The 24914-nt window shown below is 39.3% G+C and overlaps 1 protein-coding gene across 7 annotated transcripts in view; it reads right to left on the bottom strand.

The window, feature by feature from the left end:
* The window catches only part of TRIM44 (tripartite motif containing 44), a 119087-nt gene that overhangs the window by 39811 nt on the left and 54362 nt on the right, over window positions 1-24914 (bottom strand). For 6 of the 7 annotated variants that reach the window (XR_007478607.1, XR_007478605.1, XR_007478606.1 and 3 more), the window contains exon 4: window positions 17175-17194. Coding sequence is in view for 4 of the 7 variants with exons in the window: in XM_004264012.4 (XP_004264060.1) it covers window positions 17175-17194 (20 nt within the window). In the remaining 3 variants the exon portion in view is untranslated. Of the gene's footprint in view, window positions 1-4929; window positions 5124-17174; window positions 17195-24914 lie in introns of those variants that run through there. The other variant, XM_033410765.2, reaches the window with a different exon arrangement.

Consider the following 24914-nt stretch of genomic DNA (forward strand, 5'->3'; position numbering starts at 1 on the left):
TGCTGAAGAACCCATGGTGTCATTTGTTCACTGTATTCTCCACTTTCAAACAAGGAGAGCAGAGACTTAAGAAGCTAAACTATGATCAAGGTACTACTTTTTTTAGTGGAGACCCAAATAATAAAGTAGAGTGCTGAGATTTCAAGGCTACAGTAGGTGCCTCCTGCCACCTCTCCCACTAAATTAAAGTTATCTGAATCCCCGGGAAGGAGCAACTTGACTTACTCATCTAGTCATTGATGGAGAAGTTGGAACAAAGACCTACCTGGGACCAGGAGAGACAATTCCTTCCTAATCTGCTTATGGAGAGCAAAGGGCAAGGAAGGTCCATCCTGCCTGAATCAAGTGATCCAAGAAGCAAAGGAGAAGAAAGATACGGCCATGTTGTTTTTTTCAATGCAGTGACTGTTACCACATTAACCCTGCACAACAGAGAAGAGAGGCCAAATGACTACCAGACTCTCACCAATCAGACAAGTTACTCCTCTTCCCAAGGGAAGGAGTGAGTAAAGGATAAAAGAGAGGCAGAAGCATTCCCTTGAGAGGGAGGAAGAGTGGCAGAAATTTCTGATTCTGTGCATATGTGGTATGTGGTGGGTGAGGATAAGGTTTCTCTTCAGACACCCAGGCTGACATTGTGAAGGTATTATCATAACATGAAATACACTGGAAGAAGTGTAGAAAGATGTCAGGATACCAAAAGATGCTGGAGAAACGTTGTGCATAAGGCTACATTAGTCCCATGACCTCAAGGCTCTATGTGTTCCCAAGGACCCCACTTTGGAGATGAAATATAAATTCTATCTCCTTTTTGGATTCACAACAAACTCAAGGAGAAAGTGACCTACGAGCAAAGGCAAAGAGGAAAGGCACACAACCCAATGGGCTGAGACAAATGCAAACTGGAGTCATTATAACATCTTTCTCTCTAAGCCAACCTTCCCTCCCATTAGCATCACTCCCAGTAGTCTGTGGTCTCCTAAGACAAAGACTCCAGAGTCTTAGCGCCAGAGAGGGATAGAGCTAGAGGGAACCTCAGGGGTCACATCAAATTCACGTCTTTCATTTTATAAATGTTAAACTCAAGCCCAGAAGGTTCAATGACTTGCCTGAGTTTATATAACTAAGTAGCAGCAAAGCGAGGCTTGGAAGCCAGCGCTCTTGATTTAGATCTTTCTCTTTTATTTCTCAAATACAGCCACTCACTAAGTCCTCTCCAGTCCCCAAACCCACGTTTCCCCCACCTATTCTTTTCTCCCCACTGCTACTGTTCTAATCCAAGCCTAGAATCCTAGAACTTCAAGATCTTTCATGTGAATCACTGCAACGATATTCTAATCTTGTGGACCTTCGGGACTCTTCTCTCGATCTGAAGTCACTTCTCACTTGCCTCAAAAGTGATCCCCTGCTCACTGGGGTGGGCCGCACCGTTTTGCCCCTGCTCTTTTCCCCTTGCCAGCATGTCCCATGCAGGGGCTGCTCTTTAGCCTTTGCCTTAGAATGAAGGAGAAGGGAGCAGAGCTAAAGCTGATCCACAGTGGACATGCAGTATGTGAGAGAAGTAAATGTTTGTTGTCACTGAGATTTCAGGGGCACTTACGTACCCAAGCAGTTAGAACAGGGCCTTGCTCAAAGAAGGCACTCAGAAGATTTTTTTTTTAACTGAATGAATGATCTCACTAATCCTCACAGTAATCTTATTTTAGATACTATTATCATCTTCCTATTGCAGATGAGAAAAGCAAGGCCTAAGGAATTTAAATAGCAGGGCTAGGGTTATATAGCTAGTAGGTGATGAGGCTGGAATTCAGACCCAGAACCTCTGACCCCAAAGCCCATATTCTTTAACCAGTGCATCACACTAATTCTGAGAACTCTTAAAACTGCTGGAGTCTAAAATACACATTCAGTTTTTAATTACGTATTATCTTAAAGCTGTCTGATTATTTCATATACTATATCATGCCTTGATATCCACAGGGAATTGATTCCAGGATGCCCCTCAGATACCAGAATCCATGATGTGCAAGTCCTTTATTTATATATAATGGGGTAGTACACACATATAATCTTCTGACTATCCTTTGCCATTTCCCCCTGGTTGCAGGCAAAGATTCCCTCCTAAAGACTTCTTTACTGACTGATGATAGTTGATTCAGGACAAGAGCTCACCCTTTTTACTTCCAGTTCTCAGGGAGTCAGAAGGCTGGCTTGAGCACTCCTCACCTTGACTCAAGAGCTCCAGAGGCAAAGACTGAATTTTAAACAGCTTTCAGGTCTGATGGAGATATAACTTTTGAAGGAGTAGATCACTTCCTTCTTCCCAGATGTCAGCCCTATCACTCAAAGGCAGGGAGGAAGAGAAATGCCTTCTAGAAAGATTGTTTTAAGGGAAGAAAGAGGAAACAGTCAGGCCTCAGTTAGAAAAGCAAGAGTCAGCACAAAAAATCTGTTTATTTTGGGAACTATCTCAGGATGATACATTTGAGTTTGCACCCTGCTTTTCCAGACAGCAAGCAGCCTGCACTACTGCTGGCTCAGACAGGCCGCTGTTCTCCAACCTCATCATGGACAAGGCACACAAGTCTGCAGCTGAAAGGGTGGCCACTGACATGAAAGCACCTCTGCAGCCCATCACTTGCCAAGGACAGGGAAAGAGCACTGCCCAAATCTCTCCACAGTCCTGAGTGCACAGTTTGCCCCATCCAAAGCTCTCACTGCTGCAGCCCTACCCTTCTCAGAAGGCTCAAACAGAGCAGACAGGGCATGTGTGTAGCTTTAAGTGAAAAGAGCAAAGAAACTAGCCTGGAATACTTAGATTAAAACCCTTCATTAGAGCAGGTGTACATGGGTGAACTTTTATTTTTTTAATATTTATTTACTAAATTATCTATCTACCTACCTACCTACCTCAGTGTAAACCTACAGTGGTGATTTGAGAAGGCAGTAGAGAGAGTTGGCTAAGAATACAGACTCTACAGCCAGATGGCTTTGGTTCAAACCCTGGCGCTCTATCATTTACTGGCTATGTGATCTTGGGCAAATTATTTGGTCTTTCTGTGTTTAATTTTCCTTTCCTGGAAAATGGGGATAGTAACAGCCTCTACCCCTATGGGGCTATTATAAGGATTAAATGAACTCATGACACGTAACACTCTTAGAAAAGTGCCTGGCACACAGTAAGACCTCAATCAGTGTTCGCTATTATGGCCATGATTATTGTCTAAAGAAGAGCCAAGGATTCATGAGTCCTGGTCAGTCATTTTCCAAGTCTGGAACACAGCAAAGTACTGCTCATGTATATAGATATCAAATAGTGTAACAGACTTGCTATGCCTACTACTGAGATAAAGAAAAATCAAGTACAGATGCTGCCATTCAGAAACTCACAGGCTGTTGGTGGATAACAAACGCAGATTCACAAATAACAGCTGCAGGTAAATGACCTGCACAAGGTGACAGACTGAGACTATAATCAAGTGAATCTAAGGTTTTCCTATTCCAAACGAGGGTTCTCCTACAACTTTGAAAACAGGTTTTGCATAGCTATTTGTTTATTCAAAAATTAACTGAGTCCCTATAATGTTCTAGGCACTGACAGTACAGTGGTGAAAAAGACAAAGCTTTTACCCTCCTAACATTTATTTTCTAGTGGGGAAGAAAGAAAATAATAAGTTAAATACATTTTCATGCAGTGACAAGTATATGCAGAAAACCAAAGCAGGTAAGGAAGGAATGAAGGTCTGAAGAGGCAACATTTCAGCAGAGGCCTAGATAATGTGAGAGAAGGAGCCATGTGAAGATCTGGGGATAAGCATCAGGTGGAAGGGAACCCAAGCACGAAGGCCCTGAAGTAGGAAGGAATGTGACCTCTGTCTGAAGGAGAGTAAGAAAGCTGCATAGCTGGGGTGAGCAGTGGGGTGAGCAGCAGATGTGAGGATGGTGGGAATCTCATCTTGTGTGACTTTATCGGTCCTCCTCCCCCCAGGTTACTCTGAAGCAAGTTCCAGACATGATATAATTCATACTGGAGCATTCTAAATAGAATAATTACATGACTTCCTTTGTATCCTAAAAGATCATTCTAGCGTCTATGTGAATAATGGAATGGAGGGGTTACAGTGAGGGGAAGGATGAGTAACAGTGGCAATGAGGGAACGAAGGTAGAATTCTTGGAGAGAAATTATGTGGCCCGGACCGGTATAGTGAGGGAGTGGAGGTGAGAAGTCCTTGGATTTGATGTATAGTTGAGGGTAAATCTGACAAAATTTGTTGATTAATTGGATTTGCAATGTGAAGAAAAGAGAGATATTGAGTATGACTCTTAGGTTATTGGCCTGAGACAAGATGATGCCATTTACTGCGAAGGAGAAGTCAAGGTCAGAAGCATGCTGGAGAGGGAGGAGAACGAGTTATGTTTTGAACAAAAGCAGCTATGAGAGCAAAGGCACAGGATGTATAACAAGAAGGCGTCACTCCAAGTCCTGACTCTTGCCACTCCTAGCTCTAGCTGGGCCACGTTGGACAGGTCACTTACTCTCATTCAATTTCCTCATCTATGTAACATGGGGATAGCAAAACCACCTCTCAGGTTTGCTCAAATAAGGAAATGAGATGTCTGTGTACACCTTGTAAATTGTAAAGGTGCTCAATCAAGGGTAATCTTCTTGTTTCCTTTGTTATTGCTGATAAATATTTGTTTAAATGACTCATACATGAACCTCAGGTTACAAACACAATTATGTCTTAACAAATAACATTATGAAAAGACAACTTTATATCATCCAGTTCTGTTTTGCTTGTCTAATGCTTATACTTTCTAAGGGTACAGAGCATCATTTGCATTTCTTATTTGCATACCTTACTATCATTCATGTAGGTTATCGCATTTGATCCTTAATATGGACAGCACTCATCTAGGTGCTATGGCCCCTAGATGACTGATGAGAAGACTGAGGGACAGAGAAGTACTATCAGAGGCCTGACATCCTAGTCTTACTGCCTTCCTCTCTTGGTCTGTAAGTCAGAATACTGCGATCCTGGCGTATAATCCACTTGGCATCAGGGCCTGGTCATATCAGGGAAATTTCTGACACACAGAATGCTGAGCACCTCCATGACCACTGGTAAAAAAAACAAACACAACTACTTAGATGCAGCACTTAACAGTTTGCAAAATACTTTTATATATATTTTTTCTTAGTTCCCCCAACCTGTGGTAGGCATATGATAGCTATTAGATGTACGAGGCACTGTCATGTAACAGAAGGATACGCCCACTTTATACACTGACTTAAAATAGGAAAAATGACATTTTTCTGTATTGCTTTGTATTTAGTAATGTTCCTCGTCACTGTCTGTTTCAGTCATTCATTCAACCAATATCTGAGGGTCTACTCCATACTAGGCAATGTGCTGGGTGCTTGGTATACACTGGAACTAAAACTTTTTTATTGTTAAAAAGTGACACAAATTATGTTATTAAGACGAAAAGAACAAAAAACTTATTTATGATGGCTATTTTATTTTTGAATGGAATCACAGACATCCAAGTTTCATTTTCATGTCGATTAAAAAAAAATATCCCAGTGGCCCTCTCTAGACTTTCTTTGCCAGGAATGTGTACCAGTTTCAATTATTTGTACCTCTGATAGCTACACTCCCATTTGTATTAGACATAAATTACCTCAATAACAGTAGAGAAATGGTTCAGAAGACCTAGTTTTTTGGAGTACAACAAGATTTCAACCTAAGAGATGTGGACTCTTACTATATATTGCCTTACATTTCTTATACTCTCTTTCTAGATGGCAAATCATCAGCAGTAGGTCTCAACATCTAGTGGACGAGGAGCCACATCCATTGAGGAACACTGTTTCTAAAGGATATTTACGTGATAGGGGTTAAAGGATCCTTATGGTCAATAAGTTTGGAAATGCTGGGTTAAACAAAGTAAATAAGTCTCATTATCACAGGACTGCTCGAAGACTTTATTATACCATGGTACTTGTGGAACTCCAAGAGGTGGGTAAATAAGCAGCATTTGCCAGACTTATTGGACCACGGAACCCTAGTTTAAAAGACTAAGTCAACAACTCAATCAGTGTTCAGTCTAATATACCCGGGAAGGCTCTGCACTGGGGGATTTCCATTTATAACTGCACATGACATGCATCTTTTTAGTAGGGTGCTGATTCTTTAAGCTTGGGGAGAGCTGAGCAGACACAGAATAGATGTATGGCCCTGAAATATGGAGGAGAGACCAATCACTATATAGTAAGCACCGTGAAAAAAGGGACCGTTTTTGGTTCTGATTTCTATGATAGTTGCAACACCTAGCGCTGCCTGGCACATAGCAGACATTGGAAATAATTTGTTAAATAAATGGCTAAATGGAATGAAACCTACAGAAATGAAAGGAGCTTATGTCAATTTCAGAATGAGTGGCTACATTGTTTCTCTGTCTTCAATGATTTTGATTTACATATCTAGACTCCTAGTCAGTGCTTAATTTATTTTCTTAGAACAAGACTGAGAATTATTCCAACCGCCTTTTGCATCATGACCCTGCACTAATCTAATAAGAGAAAGGTTACATTGCTCTTTGTAGATGAACAGCACATTAATGAGATCTTCTTGAAATGATCCCACTTCCATTATGCAGACAAAATTACATTTTCCAGCATAATTATTGTGTCAGTCGAGCTCCCAAATTTTGATATTAATTGTTTCACTTGCAAAGGCAACAACAACTTATTAGTTTGTCAAACCTCTGGAAAATCAAGGGGAAGCTCATAGTTTTAAGTAGTGATTATCAACCTATACTTCTCCTGCATTCTATCTTTTACACATTTTCCTACTAGCCAGAAGGACTAGGCGAGTTTTATTCCCTGTATTAGGTTTTAACAGAAGAAGTAATGGGTTTCTTTAAAATGTGTTTTTAAATTACATACCACTTACATTCCTCAATCCTTACTTGAGACTCTAGACTACAAGTTCTTTGAGGGCATGGACCTTGAATGTTTTGTGGAAAACTGTATTCTGAGCACCAAAGACAATGCCTGGAACAAAGTATGTGATCTGTAAATACTGCTGAATGAGCACCATGCTTCTCCTTTCACTGAGACTCGCTGTTTTAAAGGAAAATCTTCCTCCCTCTCCTTCTCTCTTCCCCCCCCCCTTCTTTCCCCTCTCTCTCTCTCCCCCGCCAACTCTCTCTTTGTCTCTCTCTCATACACACACGTGTACATTACACATACACTCTGGAATACAGGGAGGTCTTGCTATACACTGTGGCATTTTTCCCATGAACAATACATAAAACATGGAAGTTTGGTGAAAATATATCATTAGAGGAGTTTTGGACAGTCACTTTGCATTGTGTAATGTCATCTCCTCTTCTAAGCCTTCACATGCCCTGAGCCACAGAACAAGTTAGGAAGAAATCCTGACTCACACTTATTCATCTGGTCAGAGCTTGAGACACAGGGCTAATCTGTGAACTATGAGTCTGACAGATCTCAAACACATGATAGGACATTCTCCAACACTGCTTATCTAGTAATTTTTATTTTGTAGCTTACATTTATTCTACTAGAAAAAATATTATTTTCCTTTTTATTGTAAACTGTTTAATCTACTTAAGTCTGATATTATTCTAGATTGGGACCACGACTTCCCCATAGAGTAGTAGAGGTTTTATTTTAAAAACACAAATCAATAGGATAATAGGACTCAGTATATTGACTTAGTAGCTCTGTTACCTTGGGCAAAGTGCTGAACATGTCTAAGTCTGATATGAGAATAATAACAGCACTGTCCTCCTAGGTGGCTGTAAGGCTTAAATGAGATAGATGATCCATGCGGAATGCTTAGCTTACGTTCACTATTGCAATCTCTGAGGGGCTGATAGACTACTAGCCGTGATGATCAAGGACCTAAACAAGTTCATCACCTCTGCAAGTCTTCTTTTTATTTTCTTTCTAATATGCCACTCTCCCCTCATTCCATCCACAGAAGCAGAAACTCACAATGGGTAGGCCTTGTGGGTCCTGTTTTACCTCCAAGCGTGAATTCTTCCTGCAGAGTTTGGATAGTGCTTCTGGCTCGGTAATGTCATTTAGGGTAGTCATTTATCTGGCCCCCCGCATTTCTTTTTACAGCGTATGTAACTTCCTCTTTCTTTATTTGGTTCCTTAAAGAGTCTTGATTGGCTGGGAACTCGACCCTTCATTTTCATTTATCAAAAATTCCTAACCAGAGGGGATGAGTGCTGAATCCCAGGGGCATGCTGGGCTGGAGCATCTGTGCCTGGCCTTTTTATCTATGCAGCTGGCTGGTAATTGCTAAGTTTTCCCTTCTGAAACAATTATCCCCCCATTTCTCTCCCCACCTCCACCCCACCCCCAGTTAATTATCAGTTCTAGAATTAAACTGCTTGCCTCTCCTGCTGTTGTCATGACAACAGTTGGCCTGCACCTGCCACTGGGTGAACAGTGGCTCTTTCAGAAGAGGTGATGGCAGTTGCCCGCTCCACAAAAGCCAGGGAGCAAACTAACGTTTACCTGTCTGGGGAGAGAAGTTCCTATTCATTCCACCTTAGGCATTTTCCTGGCAAGTTCCACCTCAACTTCTGTCTCATACAAACTGCTTGTTGGCACTCAATAAAGAAAATGAAAAAAATTTTTCTGATAAAAATGCCAAATCCCTGTTGGCTTGTCACAATTCCATCCATTAACTTCACTTATTCCCAGCCAAGATGTTGGAAGATGTGAATCTTCCATCTCCTGAGAAAGGCAAGGTAGTGTGGTGGTTGAAGGCACGGAATTTTAAGCCTGACAGATCTGGGTTCTAATCCTGGCTGACTTACTTTCTAACTGTGTGACCACGGCTTAGTCACTTAACTTCTTATAATATCAATTTCCTCATCTGTAAAAAGAAGATGAGAATAACTATATTTAACAGGTTTTTTAAGCTTTGAAATAATATACATAGGTCTAGCTCCTATTTTATGTTCGACACATAAGCAGGTATCACTATTAGAGCTGTTTAGCTGCTAACCCTGAACAACCCTGAAAGTCAGGGCAAAGTTGGCAGCTTGGTCAGTTTTAACTGGTTCTTGTCTGAGTGGCAATACCTGCGAGATGGAATAAGACTGCACACTGCCCCACAGCATCTGGACCAAGATGCATCTGGCAGCCAGGGACAGCTGAGAAATGCTTCTTTGCCTACCTTCTCTGTAATTCTGTCAGCCCCTCCCTCTCTGTACAGTTTTTCTCATGCTCAATCTCACTTCCCTTTAAACAGAATTGATAGAACCAGAGGGGAAGGAGACATGTACTCACCAAGGAAACAAAATGCTTTTCTGTTTTACAACCACATTACAACCTACAGGGAACAACTGGTAGTGGTGCTAAGGAGTGGGGGAATGAGGCACTTATGTAAGAAAGTGTTTTTCTTCCCTAAAATGTCTGCTTGTGGCTAAAGAAGTATTTTTTTTATGACCCTATAACCACTCATAGGTAGGTCCTAGGTCCAAACAGGACAGGCCCTTGAATAGTGGTCCTTGGCAAAGACCTCACCATTTAGGGTACCCCAGTTTTATCACAGCCTTTGGACACCTTTCTCAATGTTCTGAAACTACCTTCTTACAGTTCTAATTTTAAAGAAACCTGCACTCAATGACTGTAAACTTCATACCGTCTTGAAAAGAAAAAAGAAAAAAACCTAAAACAAAACAAAAAAACACACCCGCTTCTGCTCCCAGCATCTGGTACAGACACGTGCTGTGGGTTTCCGGGTAAAGAGGTGAATGCAGTTCAGCCACATGGAACTTACAAAAAAAGGAAGGCTGCTTGGAAGTTATTAGGGAAATGGAATTATTCACCTCTTGCCTGCCTCTCACTGACAGAAAGTGAGAAGATGCTAGAGACCAGCACGTTTCTCCTAAAATGAAAAAGACACCACTAACAACATTTTGCCGTGGCTGCCACAGGTGAGGGAGGGCATAACCAATGACATCAAATTTAGTTATTCTTAAGACACAGACTGGAGTTTTTTGACTTCCTAAAATCTATTATGCTTAGTGCCAGTCCAAAATGGCTACGAAGATAAACCAGGAAGAAGAGAACTAGGCTCCAACCAGGCTCTTCAGCACCAGATCTAACTCAGGGACAAATGTGACATCAATTTAATTCTTTGACTAGTTTCTAAGAAATATCTGTAGCCTTAAATCTATTTGGAAAATGTTGGTGCTTTAGTATTCCTTATCTCCATCAATTTAGAAGGAACTGGGTATCTACTCTCCAAATTTGACTGTAAGTTAGAGGAAGGCTGGAGCTGTCAAAACAAGGTATAAATAAGATAAAAATCAAACAATTTCCTTTTATAATTACTTTATCTCAGTTGCTTGCTTTTCCATATAAAAGAAGAAACCCAAAAGGAGAACACTTTTAATGCTTCATAAAATACTTGTCCTTTAAGTATAGTAAAATGTGCTGCTTGATGGAGAAACTGAGGCACAGAGAAAGCAAACAATTTACACATAACTCATGAGATGTGACTACTGGAAGAGATCCATAAGATTCAAAAGTCCATCCATTTCTTCTATGAATAGGACCATGCTGTAGTCAAGCGGTAAAGCCTAACAGGAAACGGTACAAACCCTTTGGTGCCTCAAACGGCACACAAGACCCTGTACAAGGGAGACTTAGCCACCCTTGTCTCATCCCCTGCCAACAGTCCAGTCATGTAGCTCCTCACCATTCCCCATATAGCACATGCGTTTTCATTCCTCTGAGCCTTTAGAAATGCTGATCTCTGTGCTTGTACGGTCTTCCTACCCTTTACATCTGCAAAACCCCACCCCTACACCCATCCTTCAAAGTCCAGCACAAATGCTATCTTTTCTGATTCTCTATCCTGAGTTAGTTGTATCCTATTCTACATCCAACATATTTATTATAGAGAATCTTTATACTGTAGTGGTTAAGAGCCCACATTCTCAAGTCAGCCTACTTGAATTTGAATACTGGCTCTACCACTTTTTAGCTGAGTGACCTCGTTAGTGTATGTATAACCTCTCTGCAACTCAGTTTTCTCATTTGGCTGAGAAATGAAGATAATGTATTAGCCACTTGTTAGGACTGTTGTGAGAAATAAAAAATGTTTAAAATACTTCGTGGTACATGGTTGGCAATCAATAAATGCTTCCTTATAGTAATTTATAATTATAATAATAATTATTATATTGTACTTAAATGTGAAATTAAAATTGTTTACTTAGTTCTCTCATTTGAACTAGACTTTGATATCTTTAAATGCAGGGACAAAGTCTTTTTCATCTTCGTATCTCTGAGGCCTAGCATGGGGCCTGGCAACACAGTAGACAATTGAAAATGAATGAAAAAATTCCTCTGCAATTTTTCTTGCTAAAGAGATTAGGAAACAGAGCTCCTAGAGGTAAATGTTATCCTGATAAGCTCTGAGGTCAAAGACATAAACAAGGTTAGCCTGTCAAGCATCATAACTACATATTGGATGGCAAACAAAAGTTGATTAGCATAAAACCACACCATGAAAAGTGACATCCAGGTCTCTTCCCACTGGGCCTTTTTTCTTAGCATTATGAAGCCAGAAAAGGCAGGCAGGTGTATGTCAGAATACAGGCTGCTCCTAGCTGGCATTTCCACTGTGAGGCAGATGAAATAAACTAGAGGTACCTCAGCTGACTTTTCCAGCTGTGAATGGATTCTCTGGTTATAGGCCAATATGCTCAAAATAAAATAAAGTTGTGACTCTCGCAGGTAAATATCTGAAAATCAATTACTTTCAGAAGAAGGCTTGCTTTTATTATAGATAGGCAGTACAATGCATAGCATGGCTTCATCCTTCATCTGGGTGAGTAGAGGATAAATAATTCATATCAGCAGAGGAAAACAAAGTCAGCTCAGACTCCATAAGAGGGAAATGTGACAGCTAAGAGACTCTCTGTACTGAAGACCAACTTAGATGTTGGAACCCCACTTCTGGATAATACACAGCCCTGACAGTTCCACTCTATGTCACAGGTATCAGAGACATTTTCTTTGGCTTCCAGCTAGGTCTTCTGAAATGGAGATAATGTAAAAACAAAACCATACATTTGCAATCGGAGGACAAAAGAAACCTAAGCATATCACTGACTTAGACCCCTCTTATCTCTACAAACTAAGTCATCAGGAAGAGAAATGTCATATCTAAGAACATACATATGATTGTTATTTTAGAGGGGGGAAAAAAGAGTACCTAGTATATAGCCCCAAGAAAATGTTTAAAGAAACAAAATTGAGAAATGTACAAAAAAATCTACCAAATTACAGAACCTATAAGCAGATTCTTTTCATTTCATATTTAATATATGACTGTATTCCTCCACATATTTAATATATGACTGTATTCCTCCACTATATTTATATCCCAAAAAACTGGGTGCAGAGTGGGGGAAAGAAAGGCTAGTATTTACAGGGAAGTAAAAACAGACTACAAAGAAGCAAGGAGGTTAAAGGACTTGCCCAAGGTCACACCGTTGGTCCCAGGTAAACCAAGGATAGAAGGTAGGTCTGCTGACTCTCCTTGAGCTCCTATTCCTTCAGAACTCATTGCCCATTTGATCAGAGAATCAGCATGGGTCAGATTCACACTGATCTCAGCAGGAGCTTTTTGCCTGAATAAGAGCCAGCTCTAAAGATGAAAATTTCTACCAAAATCTTAAGTATGGCTGTTACTGTTAAAAAGCCTTTTTCTTCTTAGTTAAAAAAAATTCACAGAAAATCTCAATTGCAAATCAAAATTTAAAACTGACCTTGCTCCTCTGTCCTCTGAACACAAGAGTTTAAGGGTCCTTCCCTCTCTGACTTCCTTCCACTACACAACAGCTCTAAGGCAGCAGAGCCCACTGCCACCCCCTCTCCGTGAACATACATTACTTCTCAGCAGGCTCCGGCAGGAGCACAGAAGGAGCCAATCTGCGAGGGCGCAAACACAACATCTCCCATAATAGCACGAGGAGACAGAAAATTGCTGCCAAAAGTGTAAACTGCTTTTTTTTTGCTTGGAAAAAAAGAATCACTCTGGGCTTCAAAGACACCCTCTTCAAAGGTGACTCTACAGTGGTTAATATCCACGTTCCACATATTAGGACTTTTGCTCCTCCATACGCTCCAAGAAACCTTGTCATCTGCACGACTGTATCATGGGTGTGCAGAGTAACTACTGGATGGAGGGGCAACTGGCAGCTAATTCTGCAGGGTCAAGGGAAGGCTTGCTTACCTGTTCCCCCGGGAGTCTAAAAGCACCCCTTTTGCTGCTGACCCTCAGGGGACACTGTGTGAGGATGAGATGAAGAAATATCCCCTCATAATGACAGAGGCTAAGGAGAGGAGAGGTAGCGTGCAGCAAACAGACGCCATCATTTCAACGTCAAAGCCAGTAAGAACTCCTAGGTGAGAGGAACAAGACCAAAGTGATGCGCTGACAAGTGAGCGTGAATCCTCTTATTCATTCAGCGTCACAGAGAGAAGTGTGCTGGCCTCTCAGAGACAGGTGGTTGAAGGCATGAGCTCTGAAGCCAGACTAGATTCAAGTCCTAGCTCTGCTTCTACTAGCTGTGTGATCTAGGGCAAGTTAATCTTTCTGGGCATTCATTTCCTCATTTTACAAGTAGAATAATAACTACATCATTAGCTTTACATGAGGGTTAAAAGAGAATATATATAAAACACTGTACGTAGTAAAACTTAAACGGTAGCTTTGCCTATTATTGTTGTTAATTACAAGACAAATACACAATAAAAATCAGAACAAGGCACAGACATGACCAAAAGCACAAATACTTGGCCACCTCACGTCAAACAGCTTGGGAAGCCAAAACTGAAAACAAAAAAAAAGGCAGGGAGACTCTCGCTGGTAGAATGGAGAAAAATACAGGTCTATTATAGACAAATAATTTTCAAAAGGACAGGAATTTTCCTTTGTTCTGACCACCATGGAGAGCGGCTGGAATTCAATTCTCCCTGGACTTCTGTGCAGACAGCAGGGAAGTGGCTGTGTGGAAAGAATACTAGCAAAGGAGACACAGGCATGAAAATCCAAGCAGACCTGGAAGCAGGGTCTCCAGATTCATTTCTCTTCCATCCCCTGTGCAGGCAGACCCACACTCCTTCTGTCTTCCTTACACATCAAACTCTCATTTAACACCGTCAGCAATACAAAAGTCTTTGGAACAAAACTCTGGCTTACTGAGACAGTAAAGTGTATATCATAAATGAGAGAAATTTCAGATCAAAGGCAATCTGCCCTGAAGTGTTAATTGGAAGAAAGTGAGCCAAATGGTAGTTCAGCACAAACTGAATGGAACCAACAAGTATGAATTTAAAGGGTAAAAGGAAAATTTGACTCATCTTTCCTCTTTCTGCCAAATTGGAACATGATTTTTTTCAAGTGCTCATTTTACCAATAAAGTCCCAGTCCAAGAGAATCCCTACTGACATCCACGGCAGCCTGGCTCGAGGGAGACAGCGTGACATCTTGGTTGCTAGTAAAGAAACTCTATACTTCACCACAATCTTGTCAAAATGACAAGAAGGAATCTGCAATTAAACTCTGAAGCCAGTAGCTCACACTGAATAGTATCTTTGAAGGGAGTTAATCTCTTCACAAGGTCCCTGTATTCTTCTAATCAACATGACTCTGGCATGTAGCCATAAAGACAAGATGAACATGTCCATTCTTATCAGGCTCTCCCAAGACAGAAATGCCATTTCTATCCTGTGGAGTCTGCTCGCTACATCTGCTAAGGTGTTTTCTTTATACTGGTCTTGTCTGAACTCTCTTTCTGAGGAAGAAAAGGTCTAGGGCTCTGCTTGGTCTGGATTTTAAGGAGCTGGAGCTAGAGCTAGTTTTGAGCGAAGAGGCAGAGTGCCAAGGAGATAATTTAAAGAGTTTATCTAAACCAAAGGTCCGTGTAAAATGGTGAGAACTTGGTCAATAGCTAGAGAAGATGTTGATATAAGCTCCCATCACTAGCCTAATCTAACTAGTCTCCCAGGCTCTGACCCACCTCCAATTCATTTTCCATTCTGCAGGCAGAGGAGACTTCCTAAATGCAAATCTACTCAGGTTAATCCATGTTTTAAATTATTTAATGCCCTCCCACACTCTGCGGGAGAGAGCTCAGATACCTGAAGGAGGCCTGTAAGGCCCTCAGTGATCTGGACTCTGCTTTCTTTCCTCCGCTCTTCTCTTGTCTGGAGCTATTACACAAGTTGTTTCCTATCCATAGGACAGCTCTATCTCTGCCTCTCCTTTGTCTTCTCATCCTTCAGACCTCCGTTTACACATAACCTTTTCTGGTGAGCTTCCCTTCCTAAAGCAGCCTAAACTTCACTTAATCATAGTACTTCCCCCAAAGTAGAAGTGCCCAGTTATATGCCTGTCTCTCCTACTAGACTTAGGATCCACAAGGCAGGGACCATGTCTGTCTTAATTTTCATTATATGCCCAGTATATAGCACAGGGCCTATACACTGGGTCATGAGAAAGGGAGGAAGGGAGGAAAGAAATGAACCACAACATAAAGGGAGCCTGTTCCTGAGAATGGGGGGAGGATGGAATTTAAAGGGATTCCCTGAAGCTCTGCAGGTTTAAAGCGGGATGCCTGTAGCTTTAGCCACAGAGGACAAGGAACAAGATCTAGGCTGAGAACTACAGTTCTCAAGGGAAGGAAGCAGCAGGAGATGAAGATGTGGAATAACATTTGGCACTAAGAGAGAGGCTCAGGATGTGGGGAGGGAGAAAGGAAAAAGAAGAAACTGTATTTGTTGATTTGTAAATAAAACCAAAGGGCCAAATCCTGGCTCCAGTAAGGTAACCTTGGACAACTCATTTAGCTTCTTTCAATGAGAAGCTTGAATTAGATAAGTGATTTTCTTTCTTTTTTCTTTTTGTGGTACACGGGCCTCTCACTGTTGTGGCCTCTCCCGTTGCAGAGCACAGGCTCCGGATACGCAGGCTCAGTGGCCATGGCTCACGGGCCCAGCCGCTCCGCAGCATGTGGGATCTTCCCGGACCAGGTCACGAACCCACGTCCCCTGCATCGGCAGGCGGACTCTCAACTACTGCGCCACCAGGGAAGCCCTAGATAAGTGATTTTCAAACTGAGTTCTCAGGAACACTAGGTTTCTGCAGCAGACCCTCAGGGTCTATGGGAAGGAAGAGAGAAGTTTCACCAGTAGATGTGGCCCCAACTTTAACCAAACAAAAAAAATGTTTTGCATACATTGGAGTTCTACTTAAAGCCCATTTGAAAAAAAGGTGTTTCTACTAAAACTAAAGTTTGAATAGCTGTGGCCTGGATGAATGTTCTGATACCTCCCAGACTTAACAGTCCTGGATCCTACATGACAGAGGGGACCCAAAACTGGACACTGCATTTTACTTTGTACAAATGCCCCTTGATTGTGTTCACAGCATAGCTATAGCATTTCCTAGAGCTTGTTCTCACTGCCTGAGCAGAAAGACAGCAAAGGTAAGTAAACTAAAGTCCAGGTTCACTACAAGCCTGAGGCAATGATAAAATGCACTTTTAAATTTCATGTGGTGAAACAGAAGCACAAAGAAACATTTTTTTTTTCCTAAACAAAGTTTTGTATACCTATGACCTCAGATTCATTGTATAGGTGTCTTGAGTCAGACCCAAGGATGCTACAGGTCAGAAATAAAGAATATTGAAACCAGAGTCCATTAAAAGAAAAAAAAAAAAGGGCAATCCAATTCCAATCAAGAAAGAACAATGCAAAAGTTTACCTATTCAGTCTACCTGATACCTAATTACCATTCAAATATAGTACCTACTTGTCTCAACAAGGTATTCTGAATGTGCTACAGAATAAAGCAAAGTTACTGTCATTACATACTTTAAAGACTATCTTTATCTGAAGGTTACAGACAGGAAATGGCATAGATGGGGAGGGAGATGGGAATCTTACAAAATAAGATCTTCAAAGCCCTGGAATAAGATGGAGATCCCTTTTCTGTGCTGGTCCTTGGCTGGTCATATTTCACGGGGCATTAGAAGGCCACAAATGTCACTCTACTTCAATTCTGAGAACAGACAAACAACAATGATGTGATCTTACCTGGGTCCTTCCTCGTCGCCCTGAAAGAAAGAGAAAGAAACAGCATAAGAAATCAGGATCAGTAGAGACTGATTTAGATTTCTTTCTTTTCCCTCTTCCCTCCCAACCCGAAAGCAAGGCTTGTACATTTATTGTAACAGAGACAAGCCAGTAGACATCTAAGGGCTAAGACAAGGGCTAATATAACCCAATGTTCAAACCGCCCAGCAGAGATGAACTAATAATTTGCCCTTGTAAGCAGAGAAGTGAATGCATAGACCTAGGAGGCCTAAATAATAGCCTTGCCTTTTTATTTGTATGGCTGGCAGTATTTAGTTCTGAGCAAACTGACAGCCCAAAATAGCAGCAGGTCTTAAGCAAAAGCTGACCAGCTCCAAAAGCATCAAGCTGTTTCCCTAAAAGACTCACCTCTGCCTTGGCCTAGCATTTTTTTTCTCCAAACAAGAACACAGAAAAACTCTAATGTAGAGCACACTATGGTGCAAAAGGCTCCGAACTGGGACTCAGGAAATTGGAATTCTACTCCAAGCTCCATTATTTATTAGCTATGTGCTCTTGGGCAAGCCGATTAATTAATTAATCTGGACCTTGGTCTTCTCCTTTGTAAAAGGACAGTTCTGACATTTGATGACCCACATCATTCTTCAGCCAAACAATGACTTGTTTCTTTTTCTCATTCACTCTTTACAAAAACAATGTGTGAGGGCAATTTTACCAGGTACTGTATTCTGTGAGCCTAACTTTATCAGTGATCACAGCAGATTTCTTTGAGTCTCTTTCGGACCAAACCAGATTTTTCAAATGACACTCAAGCCTTTTCCAAGGGACCTCACTCATCCTTTTGGTGACAGAGTATCTTTTACATCCTCCTCTTTAGTCATTCAAGATTGGTTTCAATAGACTGTATCTCCTAGTTGGAGATAACTCCCCAGACAACTTATTTGATTGATGGATGGACTGATTGGATGATTCTATAGGTAAGGTATAAAGGAGAATGAGCTCTGGAGTCAGACACTGGATTCAAATCTTGACTCCATTATTGCTTGCTGTGTTACCCTGGTCAAATTATTTTGCCTCTCTTAACTACAGTTTTCTAATTTGTAAAATAGGGGTAAAAATTGTCCCTATAACACAGGATGAGTATGAGGATTAAGTGAAATAATGTGTACAAATGTCAAGCTCAGTGCCTAAGATACAGAATGCACTTAATAAAGGTTATTATCAATATCACTAACAATTCAGTATGATTCATTAAGAAGCTATTACATGCGGGTGCTGAGGGTAAAAGATAAAAAACCCATAATGATCTATCCTTCTAGGAGCTCCCATTCCGGAGCAGGGGAAACAGACAGAAAATGAACTATGACTAAATGTCTTAAGGGTGCTACCAAAGACATAAACTGAATGCTGAGGAAGTGATAAACACTGCCTCTCCTGGAGAAGGGGGAGAAGGCTTTACAGAGAAGGTGACATATATACTGTCACTTGAGGGATAAGCAGGATTTTCCCAGGCCAACAGAAGATAAATGGGAAGAGCACTGGAGTAGCAAGAGCAAGGAATTCTGAGTTCTGTGAAACTAGAGTACGGGGATGTATACGTGTGTGTCTTGGGCAGGGGATGTGGAGGTGGCAGTGGTGTGGGGCTGAGGGGCTGGGAATGCCACAGAGGTAAAGGGAGATTGCCAGGGCACAGGCCTATAAAGGGCCCTGGCAGCCAAGAAGGTGATTTGTAACAGATTATATTCAGTACACCGGAGGTTGGATAAAAAAGGCATTTTTAGCAGACTGTTAAGAATTTGCAGTATTGGTAAGGGCGCTAATCATCTAATGAAAGAGAAGTGGGGCAAGTGGTGGAAGGAGGGGATATAAACCTCTGCAGTTTACTTGACTGGCATGTCTCATGGGAACTATAATCTAGTGAGAAAAATTCATATAATTTAAATTTAATATGAGTTACATTAACTATCAATGACATAATTAAACCTCAACACAATTTTTAAATTATCTTTGGATTTTAAAACATAATTATCTAGGAGAACTGTATGGAAAAAAGTATCCGAACCTTCTTCCATGATTTACAGCAAGTCCTCACAATCACATATCTTGGTACAATGGTTAAGAGACAGGCTTTCTGAGTTAGAGAAACATGGCTTCAAATTCTGGTTCGTCAATTCCAACAGTGAAGCTTTTGGCAATTTACTTAACTTTCCCAAGGTTCAGTTTCCTCATCTACACATGGAAATCCTAATTCTTACCTGACAGGGTGGCTATATGGATTAAAATAAGTGAGAAAATATGTATAAAACATTACGTAAGTATCTAGCATAAGTGTTCAACAAATGGTGGTCATTACTATACTTCCCTGAAATGTTAATTAATAACATTTCTAGGGAGAGTGGGGAAAAACAGAGAAGATGGAATACAAGACTTTGCTTTACATTCATCCATTTCTGCTGCTTATAGGTAAGTGGTTATTTTCAAAAATAATAATCACTATCACAAAGCATGGGGAAAACCAGGGTGAGAGTTTCACTTATGAAGAAATGAATGAAAGAATATACACACATATAATTATAAGGCAATTCTGAACAGGTCAGCAGACATTCAGAGGATTGCTAATCTTGCTTGTAAAAGGTGTGCCCATACTCTCCTCACTACCTGAAATGCACATCCCTATTCTGAGATCCTAGTTAATTCCCATCCATCCTTTAAGGTCAAGCCTCACTCGGAAAATTTTCCTGACAGATTGAGTGGAGTAACCCTACTCTGTCCTCCACATCTGTATAGGTCACATTTCTGGGCTAGTTCTTAAAGCAGAAAACTGACAATGATAGCACCATACAGTGTCTCCCTCTTTGGATTTCAGCTCCTTGAGAATAGAAACTGTATATTGTTCATCTCTTTATTCTCTACACCTAGCACAGCACAAGGCATATAGTAAATAATTATTCAAGAGAGGAAAGAAGAGAGGGCAAGATATAAATAGGATTTAAGATTAATTTCTACCCCCATTACGAGTAAATTCTGATTTCAGAGAGTATTAGAACTGAAAGTCTGTTAAACAACAACTTCCATTTCAATGACTTGTTAGATTAAGCAATGCTCCCAGCTCCCTCTGTAAAATATCCTAAGTGCTCTTGGCTGTTAGGTTACACTCTATCTAGTACAACCTTCCATTTCTACTTCCACCAATGAAAATGTATGTTCACCAAGAATCAAACAAGTTTGCTCCTAAGCCTGCTTATATCAATGGAACTTGTAATTATGACAACATGTTTTACTAAATAACAAAAAATGAGTGCAAGAGATAACTGTTGCTCCATGAGTTGTTGCTTCCATGAAAATTAAGTTGAATGCTTCCAAAGCAGTCAATAAAGATGAATTACTTAACAACTGCTGTCAATTTTGATGTAGGTGAGACACATGCAAAATATTAGAAAATATAAAGTATAAAAGTCTAACACCTCACAGTGGTCAGAATGACCATCATTAAAAAGTCTACAAATAATAAATGCTGAAGAGGGTGTGGAGAAAAGGGAATCCTCCTACATTGTTGGTGGGGATATAAATTGGTGCAGCCACTATGGAGAACAGTAAGGAGGTTCCCTAAAAAACTAAAAATAGAGTTAATATATGATCTAACAAACCCACTCCTGGGCATACATCCAGAAAAGATGAAAATATTAATTCGAAAAGATATATGCACTCCAATGTTCACAGCAACACTATTTACAATAGCGAAGACATGGAAGCAACCTAAGTGTCCATCAACAGATAAATGGATAAAGAAGATGTGGCATGCATATATATATATATATATATATATACACACACACACACACACACACACACACACACAATGGACTATCACTCAGCCATAAAAAGAATGAAATAATGCCATTTGCAGCAACATGGATGGACTTAGAGATTATCATACTAAGTGAAGTAAGTCAGACAGAGAAAGCCAAATATCGTATGATATCATTTATATGTGGAACCTAAAAAACTGATACAAATGAACTTATTTACAAAACAGAAATGAACTCACAGACATAGAAAACAAACTTATGGTTACTAAAGGGGAAAGGGGTGGGGAGGGATAAATTAGGAGTTTGGGATTAACAGATATACAGTACTAATATATAAAATAAACAAGGACTGACTGTAGAGCTCAGGGAACTATATTCAATACCTTGTAATAACCTGTAACGGAAAAGAATCTGAAAAAGAATATAACTGAACACTTCGCTATACATCTGAAACTACCACAACATTGTAAATCAACTATACTTCAATTTTTAAAATGGCATTTAAAAAGTCTAGGATTCTACATTCCACTTTCTTCAAATGTTATCCTCCTCACTTATAGAGAGACTGAAATTGGACCTTACAAATGATAGAGCATGGGTATGGTTAAGCCAGAAATATGACACTCCACTCCAAACAGCAAACCCATATTCTCAAAGAAAAGACCCTGACTTGGAATCAAAGAAATATACAGATCTTTATTTCAAGTTTAAAATAAATGTTTAGGGTATTCATGTATCATTTTTAATGGTTAAACTAACTTCTTCTAAGATTATCTCACTGCAGCTCAGTACTCTTCTCTCAAAACTAGACAAAAGATGGAAATTCTCATGACATGCAAGTAAAAATAAAGACACATTTTTAAAATACTTGACTTTGGCAAAGAGTTTTATAAAAGATATAACTAAATTCAGGCAAAAAATGAGAGATTTTAAAAACTGGTGATAAAAATACACACTGATATAATTGTTCTATGGACAGTTTATAAATACGCACAAGCCTAAAAATGTACATACCTTTGACTCAATAATTACTTATGATTTATAAACTAAAACATTCATTACAATGTTATAAATGACAATAAGAAGTTGGAAATAAAATGAGGTAAAAGTCAAATTTGTATCACTGGTTCAGGGTTCGAACATTATGTTTATGAAGGATTTCTAATAATATGAAGAAAACTGAAAATATGACATTAAGAAAAAAATGGCATGAGGAAGAAGGTGTTAACTAACTTTACTGGGGTAATCATTTTGCAATATATACACGTATCAAATCATCACATTGTACACCTTAAACTTACATATGTTATATGTCAACAATATCTCAATAAAGCTGGGGAAACACATACACACACACACACCCAATTAAAAAATAGAATAAATATAACACCCAATGATAACTATCAAGTTAGTGTGTTATATTTATTTTCTGCTGTGTCTAAGAGTTTTAAACGTTTTATAATGATTAAAAAAGAAATAACTTTAGTTATCTGAAGAGGGGAAAGACCACATCTTATTGAAGAGAAGAAAGACCACAGGACATAGAACTGGTACTGAAACTCTTCCCCTACCCTATATTCTATAAGATGACCAAAAAAGATTTATTTAAAACGCATTTTAAAAAAAAATGTCACCAGGAAACCTTGTAATCTTTGGACTCCTTCAACCAGAAACTCTGTGATTCTACTTGACCTAATCAAACTCATCTATCCTGAAGGTTTCTTAAAACAGATACACTGTGTTAATGTTCTGGTTTTAGAATAATCTTCATGAATCAAAGGCAAATAGCACTTGGGCAGGTGGGATATCTAGACGCATTGTTTTTATCAGCTTTATTGAGGTATAATACCATAAAATTACCTGTTTTAAGTGTATATAAATAACTTTAAGTAAATTTAGAGTTATGCAACTATTATTACAAACTTGCTTAAAAACTATATATATATACACACACACACAAACAGATATGAAATTATCTTTTTTTCCTTCTTCATTTCTTTAAAAGCATATAGCTTTAAGCTAAAATTATAACTGTCTTGCAGTGTTTATAACATATGTAGATTATATACATGTGACAACTATAACATAAAGGATATGGAAAGAGGGTCAGTTGGTCTATACAATTTCAAGCTATCTACATTTTATGTGAAGTGGTTCAATATTAATTTTAAGTAGGCTGAAAATTTAAGGATCTATATTATAATCCTTATGGAAACCATTAAAAAATAATGCAAAGTAACAGAGCTAAAAAGCCAATGGATATATAACAATGGAATTCAAATAAATGTTTCAAAAATCCAAAAGAAAGCAGGAAAAGACAATGAGAGGAACAAAAACAGAAGAACAAACATAAAATAAATTGTAAAACGGCAGACCTAAATTTAACCATATTAAGAATAACATTAAATGTTAATGGACATTACACTTGAATTAAAAGGCAGAGATTATCAGAATGGATAAATGACTAAGACCCAGCTATAGGCTGTCTGTCAGAGACATAATTTAACAATACAGACAGACTGAAAGCAAATGGATGGAAAGAGATAAACCACAAAAACAGTAGATTGGCTCTACTAACATTAGATAAAACTGTTATCAAGACAAAGAGTATTATCAGAGAAAAAGGGAATGTTCATAATGATTAAAGGGTTGGTTCATCAGGAAGATGTAACAATCATAAATATGTATTTGCTTAATGATAGCGCTTCAAAATATCTAAAGAAAAGTTGACAGAATTAAAGAAAGGAATAGATAAACCCTAATCATACTTGGAAATTAAACATTCCTCTCTCAGCAGTTGATAGAACTAGACATAAAAATCAGTAAAAACATATATCATCTGAACACCTAATTGATATTTAGTAGAACACTACCTCAAACTACAGAATACATATTCTTTTCAGGTGCACATATGCATTCACCAAGACCATATGTTGGGCCATAAAGCAAGTCTCAGTTAAGTGTTAGAAGACGGAAATCATTCAGAATAGGTTCTCTGATCACAACGGAACTAAATTAGAAATGAGTAACAATAAGATAATGTAGGAAAATCCCTAATATTTAGAAACTAAACAATATACTCCTAAATAATCAATGAGCAAAAAGAAGAAATCACATGGTAAATGAAAAAATATTTCAAGTTGAACGATAATGAAAACACAACATAACCAAAGTTGTATGATTCAACTACAGCAGTAATTAGAGGGAAATGTACTGCTCTAAAAGTTTACATAAAAGAAGAAAGTAGTAAAATCTGTGATCTATGAAGCTAGATAAAAAAACAAGGTAGGGCTTCCCTCGTGGCACAGTGGTTAAGAATCCGCCTGCCAATGCAGGGGATACGGGTTCAAGCCCTGCTCTGGGAAGATCCCACATGCCGTGGAGCAACCAAGCCTGTACACCACAACTACTGAGCCCGTGCCCTAGAGCCCAAGTGCCACAACTACTGAAGCCTGCACGCCTAGAGCCCATGCTCTGCAACAAGAGAAGCCACCCAATGAGAAGCCCGCGCGCCACAATGAAGAGTAGCCCCCACTCACTGCAACTACAGAAAAGCCCACGCACAGCAACAAAGACCCAACACAGCCAAAAAAAAAAAAAAAAGTACAGATGATAACAAGTTAATTCTTAAACAAAAACAAAAAAAAGGTAAACTCAAAATAAGTAAAAAAAAAAAAAAAAAAGCAGGTGTAAACAAAATAGAAAACAAAGTGTAAAATTAACAAATCCAAAAGTTAATTCTTTAAAAAGACCAATAAAATTAATAAAATACAAGTTAGGCTGATCAAGGAGAAAAGGGGGAAGATCACAAATTATCAGTAACAGAAATGAAAGATGGCTATAGACACATCAGAGGCTACAGACAGTTAAAAAATGATATGAAAATACTATAAACAACTTTATACTAGAAACTAAAACAACTTAGATGAAA

Source organism: Orcinus orca, chromosome 8 (assembly GCF_937001465.1).
Source record: "Orcinus orca chromosome 8, mOrcOrc1.1, whole genome shotgun sequence".
Taxonomy (NCBI): domain Eukaryota; kingdom Metazoa; phylum Chordata; class Mammalia; order Artiodactyla; family Delphinidae; genus Orcinus; species Orcinus orca.